The 11,957-nt window shown below is 33.0% G+C and overlaps 1 protein-coding gene across 1 annotated transcript; it reads right to left on the bottom strand.

Annotated features, from left to right (window-relative positions):
* Window positions 1-6,076: 6,076 nt before the first annotated feature.
* LOC106768332 (LOB domain-containing protein 41) lies at window positions 6,077-7,787 on the bottom strand. Its single transcript, XM_014653424.2, has 2 exons — window positions 7,394-7,787; window positions 6,077-6,882 (listed from the first exon to the last, which is right to left on the bottom strand). Exons 1-2 carry the CDS (start codon window positions 7,581-7,583, stop codon window positions 6,239-6,241), a joined length of 834 nt encoding a protein of 277 aa, XP_014508910.1. The 5' UTR covers window positions 7,584-7,787; the 3' UTR covers window positions 6,077-6,238.
* Window positions 7,788-11,957: the final 4,170 nt, after the last annotated feature.

The raw sequence follows: 11,957 nt of genomic DNA, 5'->3' as shown, positions 1-11,957 counted from the left end.
ACAAAACTACAGGGAATGCCATCACTGACTGATGGGGCCTGTAGTGGCTAAAAGCGATAAAACTACAGGGAATGCCATCATTGACTAGTGGAGTCTGAAAGCCTGAAACCTGGCTGGCAACATACTCCTCCTCACGACGAACGGCAAAAATGACGGCGCGCCGATGACAGACCGTGAAAGTGGAAGATCATAATGAGCTCTTATTCATCAAAGCACCCAAAAACAAATCTGACAGATTTGACAAAGGGTTGGTGAAATTGTTTCAACCCATAATTTTAGTGTTGAAATTTCTTGGTGTTAACCACTAACTGTCCTTGAAGACCTTTCAGAATAGAGAAGAAGATAGCGAGAGCAATAGAGGTAGGACTAGGTGTTGGTGCATCAGTGGCACAGTGGTGGAGACGACGGCCGGAGACGGTGGCCGCAAACGGTGGCCGGAGACGGTGACTGGAGACGACGGCTGGAGACGATTGCAGGAGACGGTGGTCGGAGACAGTGGACAGTTGGCAGGTGGCTTGTGGCGAGCAGCAACGGGTAGTGGCGGACAGCAACACCGGACAGATGCGAGACAGAAACTAGAGATTGCCCATTGAAGCATAAAGGCACAGGTTGAAAAATAAACTTCTAGGGGGGGCCGCCGGTGGCGGTGGCCACCGGCGGCAACAAAGACAAACTAGAAAAGGATCAAAAAAACTGCTCTGATACCATGTTAAATATAGTGAAAATTATATATTGGAATTAATCCCTTGTGTTAAATACACACATATGGTTCTCTATTTATAATAGAAGAAGTATGGGCTAAGCCCAAATACAAATGAATATGTAAGAATAAAATAAAATAAAATAAGAACAATGTTTCCCTAATAAACATATAGGGACTATATTTCCCTAATTAACATAAACACAATATAAACTAAATATAATATCTCTAACAATAGCAATGAGGGGTTAATACATGCTATTGAGAATGTGTAATGAATTGGGATATGGGTTTAAACCTATGTTTTTCTTGCAATATTGTTGGTTGTGTGAACTTTTCCTATCGTGATACGGTAAGAAGGTTGAGTCTTACGTGGAGACAGAGATTCTAGTGTCACCCTTCCTCCTGTGTGAGGTTTTAACAGGGTTTGATGTCTCGCCCAAAGGCTTCGACTCATGCTGAGTATAGTGTACCAGTGTGCATAGTATCATTATTTTTACTCGTTAGTCCTTCAAAGTCGGAGAGACAGGTCTAAAGTTACGATGGAAGATGACTTGAATCGCCTATTATTAAGAACAGGTTGTGACGACACAATGCAAGGAAACGATATGGATTTATGAATGATTTGGTTGTGATATTAATTTTATGTTGAGATATGATGTTATGGTTTGATATAGTCTTGTATGATATTATGTTTCTGGTTGCTAACCCTTGCATGTTTGTGGTCTTGGTTTTCACCTGCGATGATCATAATTGTACGAGAGTAGATGGTGTGCAGATGAAGCTGGTTTGCAGTAGCTTCATGAGAGAAGGGGAAATAGTTTCTCTGGGAAATTTCTTTATTTATATTTAATTTTAATTTTCAAACCTAGTGATGTTTGTATAAGTTAAGTTTGGAATTGTCACATTTTATAAGAACATCGTTTGTTTTGTATTAATTGCTTTTGCGATATATTTAAATAAAGTTTTTGAATATATGAAGAGAACATTTTATACAATTGGTGTTGAAAAAAAAATTATACTTGTGGCATTCTGCTAGGGGTGTTAAAACATGTCTTCAAATCATAGGTTTCCTTTTCTTTCTCTCTTACATTTTGTCTTTTAATTCCATTTATTAATTGTTTTGGTTTAGTTTTTAGCTTATTTCTATCTAGGCATGATGTTTCATATCATATGATATCTAGAGTCTCAGGTTTGATCAATTTAAGAAGGCATGTTAGGTAGCAAAAACCATTTTTTTTCTTTTCGCCAGCGCCCAATGTAGTTGTCCAACGCCCAATGCGGATGGTAATTTTCATCCTTATTATTTTTCTTTTAATTTGTGGTTTACAAGTCCGTTTTGAGTGAAATTTGTTTTTATAGCTTTGCTTTCTTGTTAGGAACAACCTATAGTGCTTATTCCACCTTAATTTCATCCTTTAATGTGTTCATTGGTTATTAATTCATTCAATCCTCCATAGTTTGCTTGTTGTTTTTGTCATTCCTATTTTTATTTTATTTTGTAATTGCTTGTTATTTTATGTGTTTCGTGGCTTGATTTTCTTCTAGATGTTATATGATGGAATTTGTTTTGGGAACTAAATGGAGATCCATGAAGGGAGCATCAACTTAAGCTAAGGCTAGGAGATTGGAAGAAGAAGAAGGACTTTCAAGCTTGTTCTTGCTTTCCCTTAAGCCTTAGAAGACTTTGGACCTCTCATGAAGAGTCATGGTCAAAGAAGATGGAAGAAGAAGATGGAGCTTGAAGGTTTCTACTCTTGTGGAGGGTCACATTTTAGTCTTCTTTTTTATCTTAGAACATTATTTTGTAAATATGTAATATAGCTCATTTTTAGGCCATGTATTTGGCTAAGACACTTTGTTTAGCTTTCTTTAGAAGGTTTGGTGGCTTTAATAGTTAAAAATGGGTTAAAATGGTTTTTGGAAGGAGTTAGTTGCAAGGAGTCTTTGCATTAAATGCTTTGACTAAGTTAGTTACAAAGCATAAGGCTCCCCACATTTAATGCTTAGGCTCCTTAGGTTCCTCATTTAATGATGAGGCTTTTCATTAAATGATGAAAAAACTCCTAAGTTCTCCATGTACTCTAGCCTTCTCCTTCACCTATGAAAGGAAAGGCCCCCTTTTTAATCCTTAGAACTTGATTAAATGTAAAGTCCTTTTACCAAAATTTCAAGACTTCTCTTCTTGAGTTCTCAACTTATGAAATTGCCTTCTTCTAGACTTCTTCATACCTTCTCCTTCATGGTTGGCCTAACCTCCTAGAAGGACATCCACCAAGACCATACAATACCAACATCTTCATTTCTTCTTCTCTATTTGCTTTTGCTACTTTCATTGATCATCACGGAGTCCACCCCTTTGAAGAAGCTTCCTCAACTCATCATGGAGATCATCTTATGTTGAAGGAGCCTCCTCAAAGCAACATCCATCATTATAAACCATCAAGACACTCTCAATGTTGATTAAAAGACTTCAATTAAGTGCCTAGAACTAACCCAAAATCTATTGTACATATGCTACAAACAAAATCTTCTTGTAACACCCTAATTTTTGAGATGCCACGATTATGATTGAAAATTTAAAATTTTTAAAATCATAATACCATTGCAAAAATCCAAATTCAATAAGTCTTTACAATTCAAGAAAAATGAACCAAAATTCTAAATTAATTATAAAATAAAACTCCATATAAAATAATTTATTCAAACAACCATAAATTCCCCTAACTCTCTCAATCCACTTACCACGCTATACATCATCTGAACTAACTACATGATCATCTGCTCCCATATAGAAATGATCATCGCAGGTGAAAACCACAACCAACACATGCAAGGGTGAGCTAACAAAAACAATTCATATAAACATACATATTAATCATATAAACTATAATCAAACACACAACAAGATACATACCTAATGATTATATCAACCATAATCAGACACACCATACACATAAGTATTTACAACATGATTCCTAATCCTCTAAATGCAACAAATCAAACATATTTGAATACCCAATTAGTGAACTTCAATACTTTATCCTTGATTATTACTAACATCAACACCTAGCCTCACAGTCTATTCTCAAAGTAGCACCTATGCCAACTATTCCACCTGATACCATTACTACCAACATAGTATTCCCCTGATGCTCCATCATCACAATACTCATCAACAGGTGTACTACCATCATAGTTAACCTCATTATGATTACCACCATGAGCCTCCTCCAATACCATAACACTATAATGGAAAGAATTACTCATACTATTGTATCCTACCTCACCGACTATAGCCGCTCCTACAACCTAATTTGTAGTCTCCCCTATAGATATGTTCGAGTAATCTCGTAATCAAACTAAGGAACATGCCTTCCTGCCACACAAGGACAAGGAAACCACCATCACCCCCATACAAGAAAGTTTCAATACCTAAATAACCAATACCTATCCACAGATAAAAAATAGGATTTACTAAGTACAACAAGTAGACTTATCTCCCACTTTTATGTTTATCAACCACACGTTTTAGTATAATCCAACACTCACCTATGCTCCAACCTCCATCCCAAGTCAAACCTAGCCCTAAGCATAACCATTAATCACATGTAGAAACACCACTCATACATATATTTATGCTTACCCAACAATAACAAGAGATAATCATAATTCGTAATCACATACACATGCATTAAAACAAGGATTACCAATCAAGAATAATCAAGAACATATAATGTACAACAAACAATGTAAGCTTCCTCATATCCCTCAAGAAAATCAAGAATGTAAACAATCATGAATTTAAGAAATCAAGAATATAATAAATAGAGAATGTAACAAATCAAGAATGTAAGAAATCAAGAATGTAAGCTCCCTTTACCTTGACCAATACTAAGACTTTATCTACACCCCAAGGATCACAACAAATCTCCCTTTTGCATTAATGTTTTCTACAATTAATCCTTCTCTTCTCTTCAAGAACATTTCTCTCTCTCTATCTCTCTCTTTCTCTCTCTTTTTGTTTTCCTAATGGCCAAAGTTTCTGTATAAATAGAAGGTGTCTAATATAATGACATCTATGTGTGGGATCAATTTTCCTTGTGTGAAATATACATAGGGTACTCTATTTATAATAAAGACACATAAGGATTAATAAGAACCAACTAAGATAAAAGATATAGATAAGATAAAATAAATTTATCTTTAACTTCATTAATTCTGATAAGTCCTTAGATAATATATTCTATCTTAATATTTCTACTCTAATTAATTATGATAAGTCTAGCAATAATATATATTATTATCACCTAGCCATTATATATAATAATATTCCAATATATCCTTTAATTAACTATATAACAATATCTAAGAATATCTTTTAGAAAATTTAACAATATCTAATAATATCCTTTTCTAATAATAGTATCTCTTTTTTATCTCAAGATTATATCTCCTAATTTCTTTCAAATACTTTTTAAAATAACATCTAAATCTTCAAAAATATTTATATAATATCTTTTTATTAAATTTTTACATTATTTAATTTGCATTCTTTTCCTTTTTACATTCCCTATTTTAATTTCTTGCACCTTATTAATAAAAGGTAAAAGACCATTTTTGCCCTTAAGCAAAATATAAGTATAAGAACATAACAATTATGTTCTAACAAAAGTGTACACTCAATAACACTAATTTCCAAACAAAAACACCATATTCACAATACTACCTTACTTCTAAGGCCTTTATTTTTTTGGGATCTTACACTTCTAGCACAAGCAACAAGTACCTCTTGGTAGTCTTCAACAAGAAGGTTTCAAAATTCTCTTTTGTTTGTTTTTCCACCTATTGTTTCTTGTTTTGTCTTACCTGCATTAGGTTTTTATTTTATGTTTATCCTTTGATTTGAGTCATATGATTCCTCTTCAGAAATTTTCTAAAATTTTTATCTTAAATTGTACTTGTTAGAGTCTTCTATATCAATGATCTTGTATTTGAAGTTTGAAAATTTTGCATAACATGTTCGATTATGTAACTACATAAACAAACGTTGAGTTCAAAAGATATACAATTATCACTCTCATTTGTCCAAAAACATTACACATCAATATATGAATCCTCAAAACTAAAAAAAATATTTAAAACTACAATTCCATCTATCTTATTAATCTAATAAATTTTAAAAAAGTCAACAACTGAAACCAAATTGTGTTTTTAAATATAACTTATCTTTTTCATTAATCGTCTAAAAACCCACAATCTTGCGTCTAGGGTTGTCATTGTGAATGAAAGAACGTGTTTGGATGGGAAAATGTTGTATTGTTGGAATGTAAAAGTAAACAATGCAGATTAAGTATTTAAGAGAAATAAAAAAAAAAAAAAAAAACTTTCCTCCTTAACCATTTTGTACAACAACTCATTCACAAATATTAAACCGAAAAAAAAAAAAAAACTTCTAAACTTATAATTTCACCACAAGATTCAAGTGAAAAAAGTGGTTTTTCTCAAAAAAAAAAAAAAACAAAACTAAGCGAGCCATTATTTTGAAGCCGATGACTCAAGTCCTAACTCCATTAAGTCACAGTTACTTTTCACTTCTATTCTTCTCTTCTTCATTGGAACCATGTGATGCTCACGTGAAACCGGTTCAAACCCAAGCCTCAATTCCAAACCAATTTCATCATTAGTTTCACCGAATCGATCACTCGTCTTTGTCTCACCAAATAGGTTGCAAGTTTCCACCGACACCACACTTTCACTCTCTTTACTCTCTCCTTCCACGATGGCTGCAGCTTCCGACAAGTGGCTCAGTCCCGATTCATGACTCGTAGTCTGGTTCGTCTCCGCTTCAACCGGAACAAACCTGGTCACCGTCGGGGCTTTCGGTTTGATAAGAACATCACCGCCGGTTCGCTTAACCCGGATTCGAGTCTTGGCCTTTTGAGTCCGATTCGCCGAGTTCTTGTCTTTTGACACGTGGCGAATGTCGCATGCCTTCAGAGGTGGGGCCCGCCCATTCGCCGCCACTTCCGATGTGATTGGTGTGATCGGCTCGCCTTCCAAAACGGCTTCCACGGCGGCTTGACATAGCTGCCAGCTCCCCGACCATAACAAACCCACTGACCCGTAAATTGGGTTCACAATTCGACCACATGCCTCGTACAACAACGAACGAAAAATCGCTGCAAACAAAAAACACCATAATCAATTACACGCTTCTAAATAACTGCATGCAAGATCATCTGTGCCTAAAATTGTTTTTCTTTAACACTTTTAAAAAGAATTTAGATGAAAAGTCAGTTTAATTTCCAGTTTTCTTTTAATTTAAAAAATTCACCTTAACCCCTTGCTAAATATATTAACTTTATCAATTTAATGTCACAGGACCGATTAACCCAAAAAAAAAAATATTTAAGAAAAAAACACAGTAAAAATGTAATCTTTGCTGACAAAATTCCTTTCTCAAAAAAGAAAAATTAAGTGTATAATGTTAAGGCAATTGCATGTAAGATTTTTCATTAGATTTCTATAGTAAACTGTGTTGAAACTTCTATCAGCTGAATTTGTGATGAAACACCAAACAAAAAATTTGCAAAGAGATTAGATTTGAGTTTTGGTCAAAAGAACTTAAACATGCAACAGAGAAAATTAAAGAATTAAAAGAAAAATCAATTTTAATTCCAAAATTCGAACCTGGTCGAAGGTTTTGAGGACCAGCGTTGATGAGATTCATGAGGCCAGCACGACCATAGAACTTAGCAAGAAAAACGGTGGCATTAGCCTGCGATTCTGGGTTCTTGATCCATTCCAAACACGGTCTTATGCTACAATCTTCACTGCACCCTTTTCGCAACACACGACACCCATTACAACTCATTCGCATTTTCTCACAACCCTAATTTTTTTTTTCTATACCCTCTGAGATTGAAGTTTCTAAGAGAAATTAAGGAGAAGAAAGTGAGAGAAAATTGGAGATTATTTTGATTGGAATTGGGATTGTGAGAGAAAGAGGAACTTTATAGTGTTGGGGTTCCGGCGCTGCTGCTGGGTTTCTCACATGTTGTGGGTTTCTCAAGAATTGTTTTTTCTTTTGTTTTATTCTTACTTTTATTATTTATCATTTTCCAAACATGACATAAGATGAAACATGGTTTTGAGGTTTTTATTTTTTTCCACATTCAAGGGGGTGGTGGAACTTCGGACCACTTTTCTAGTTTGAAGCGAAGCATAATGATTCCACTTATTTCCATTTGTACTGGGCCACTACACCCACTCTCATCTCTCGCGCGTGCTTTTACTTCCTGTCTACGTGGGCGTCGAACGTCATGCGCATGCCACCCATAATCATGATTATGCATTGCTACGATAGAATTTTTCAAATAAAAAGAAATTGCGAACGCTCTATTTTCTTGTCTATTATCATTACTATTTCTAAGTGTTACATGTGACTAAGATGGTAACTAAAAGTGTTAATATATCTATGACAGAAATATTATATTTTGTTAAGAGAATAAATCGTTTTGTTTTTTATGTATTTTAGAAAATGTTTCACGAGAAGTTGTTTATTCTTTAGATGTTTTCTTTCATGCGTTGAGATAATAGGAGATGTAGGAGTATACTAAGTAAAGATATTTGTGGTGTCTCTAAAAACATTCGTGTACTCAAGTCAAGTCAAGTATGTACATAAAATAGTAATAAATATTAAAAAATTATGTAAAAATTATTTTGTAAATATATTATTTATAATGGTCTTATGAGATAATTCGACTTAGGTCATTGAAGTAGTCACCTTTCTTAAAAGGTATAGAGCTTTGTTAATTTATCTTATGTCTTAATCTCTTTATCAATTATGTTTTATGTCTTCTACTAAAGTTGTAATGTTATTGTCTTAATTAAGATGTTTATGTTGATATGGCTTTATCTTAAAGTTATCAAGTTATAATAGCCAAAATATCTATGTCGACATGGTATTTCTCAATGTTGTTGAGGTCACATCAAACTTTTATGATGCATGTTTAAATTTTTATAAATAATAATTAGAATACAAGTATTAATATCATGTGTTGTTTTACTTCTATAAAAGTCTTTATTAAAAATATAAAATAAATTCATGTAACATTATAAATAATTGATAAAAATTGTTTTGGTAGGATGATTTAAAAATTCAGGTTAAAAATAATTTCAATATATTTTTCTCTTTTAAAATTGTAGGGTGTTAAAGACGAAAGTGTGATAGATTTTTGTACTTTAAAGTGTACAATAGTTTGGATACAATAATTGTTCATCAATGTGTTATTTCAATGGCCTTTTGGATAAAATATTAACACCATCTCTAGAATAGCAAAGAGGTTCGAAAGACAAACCTTGCTCCTTTAGACCTCTACTAGATTTGTTCCAATACGTTTAATAATATCATATCTTTTAAGAGTTAAGGGCAATAGCAACTTGAATACATCTTTCTCCCTTAAGCCTTTGAGACACTTATACACCTTTAAAAACAAAACCATGACAAAGTTCAGAATTTCAAACCTACTCTAAGAAAAGAATGGTCTTATATCTCAAGCCCAAAAAGGGAGAATTGGATTAAATAATGATATTTTCGAAATCTTTATGAAGTTTTTGCTTTCTTGAAATCAATAAACAAATAGTAATGAATCAACAAGTAGAGAAAGAGTAGAGAAAGATCAACACAAACAATCTATACTGGTTTGACTATCACAAGCCTACATCTAGTCCTCCGTTAACAACCTTTGTTAAAGGGAATCCACTATAATTGATGAAGTATACATAAATACAGAGTCAACCCTCTCAATGTACTCCTCTCGCCACTCAAAATCAATAGAGCAATACAAAAGATGAACAACCTCACTCTCTACAAACTAAGAGTAATCACAACCTTTAACCCCTGGCAAACCCGCACAGGTACACAATACACAAATTGTTTAAGACACACTCCTCAGGTGCAGATTGAATCAGAATCACTTTAGCACAAAATCTTGAATGAATCTTGATGGTTAATCAACCAATGTAGTATAGATCCTCCAAGAATGTTTCTTGAACGCACTTGTAATCAAAACTCAATGAAAATGTTAGTATTTGAAAATGATAACTCTTTTGAAACGGGTTTCAAGTCACATATGTATAGGATTTTCAAGTCTTGTCGCATTATAATCGATTATGTTAATTGCATAATCAATTATGGTTTTTCTCTGTTTTAACGATTTATCCTATGTGTATAATCGATTATTTAAACACTTAAGCCTATTATTGATTCATTGAATTATCTTAACATATTAGGCTATTTATGTAATGGATTAGGCTATTTCTCTATTTTAATCGAGTAGCAAACTTATGAAATCGATTATTTCTTTACTTGTCTATATTAGTCATCCATTAGTCATCTTTAATAGATTATCTCACTTATATATCAGATTATGCATTTTCTCTATTTTAATCGGCTCTGCAACCAATATAATCTATTACAATAGAGCAATTTTTCCTTGTTAAGCTTTCAAAGTGATATGGAAAAATCCAACAGATTATATACCTTGTTTAATCGATTATTTATACCAGAGATGAGATTATCAATATGTTTTAAGGATGATTCATTCAACAATAATGAATTCACATATCAAGCACAAACATGATCAAGATATAAACATTTTTTATGCCATTTGTTGTGTAAGAAACCATTAAACCATTTGATTGTTCTTCATAAAAAACGAAGATAAAAAGAGGTTAAAGCTCCCCCTATCAACAATCTCCCCTTTTTTATGATGACCAACAAAAACATGTTTTCTAGTTGTTAGAAAAGAAGTGCCTTGCTTCTCTTACCAAGAGGAGAGGGGTGAATTGGTGATCAATAAAAATAATTGCTTTTTAAATCTATTCGCAAACTAAGAATGATCTTTAATCTTTCTTGAAATCCAAGGAATAAAGCGCAAGCAATGAAAGTAAAAGAGATAAGGAAAGAAATACAAACACATGGTTTATACTAGTTTGGCCTTAATGCCTATATCCAGTGTCCTTTTAATCAACCTAAAATTGAAATCCAATTGCACTATAAAGATATGAGTTTTTACAACAAGGCTTTACAGCGACCAATCTATCAAAATGTAAACCACGTCTCTAACTCACTAATCTAATATAGCCAATAACAAATCCCTGTAGCAAGAACAATCCTCTTCTATAGTCACCCCTTTGAGACACCTCTCAAAGTACAAATAACTCCTCGCTCTTCTTCATGGTCCCACGCACAGGGAACAACACAATCCAAGATTGCTAAAAACGAAATCTGATTAGTCAAGAGTACACCTCAGTAGTGCAGTAGTTGATCATTAGTGAAAACCAAATTTGTTCTTCAAGAAACCTTCAAGATTATCAACTTCTGTATATCTTGTTTCTTGGAGCGTCTCAGGACACCTGTATTCTTTTCCTAATTCACAAAATATCATATATGAAAGTTTAGAATGATCAAAAGTCTTGAGAGCAGTGTGCATTGGGTGTCAATTTATAGTTTTCTCATAACAAACGCAATTCAATTGATTACATAAGTAATGTAATCGATCACATTATTTACAATTGTAACTGAATTACAATTAGAACAGTTCTAATTAAATGCACATTTAATGTAATCGATTGCTAATAACTTGTAGTCAAAATATTTGAAAAATATGATCGTTATCATTGTTATGACTTAGCTTGAAAACAATTTTCAAAGAATAATAGACTTAAATGAATCCATAAACAGTGTAATCGTGTATGTTATACACTTAAACAAATTTTGAAAACTTTTTCACTTAAACAAATTTTGAAAACTTTTTCACTTCAAAACTCATCACAACACATTTCAAAAAGATGTTTGCAAAGACATGAGTTTCAATCGATTATACACTCAGTGTAATCGGTTAAAACTTGTTTTGTCACAGTTTAAAACATAAGTTGTCTGATGAACTTAATTGATTACAACATCAGTGTAATCGATTATTTCATACAGATTTGCTTTGTGCTTGTGGTTTTATCACATTAAAACATTTAGTATGTATACAAAAGATATAAACACAATTAACTACACAGTAGTATGGAGACCAATCAATATGTCATCATATGTGTCAATCATGTTAGAATTGATGAGCTTTGTTTCTCAACACCAAGAGGGGGGTGAATTGGTGTTTTATAAAAATAAATGTTTTTCAAATCTTTTTCGCAAATGGTGTGATTCTTTAAACCTTTCTTGGACAGTAAGCAATGTGCATGC

The sequence above is a fragment of the Vigna radiata genome, chromosome 1, assembly GCF_000741045.1.
Source record: "Vigna radiata var. radiata cultivar VC1973A chromosome 1, Vradiata_ver6, whole genome shotgun sequence".
Lineage (NCBI taxonomy): Eukaryota > Viridiplantae > Streptophyta > Magnoliopsida > Fabales > Fabaceae > Vigna > Vigna radiata.
This window is presented reverse-complemented; position numbering and strand designations above follow the sequence as displayed.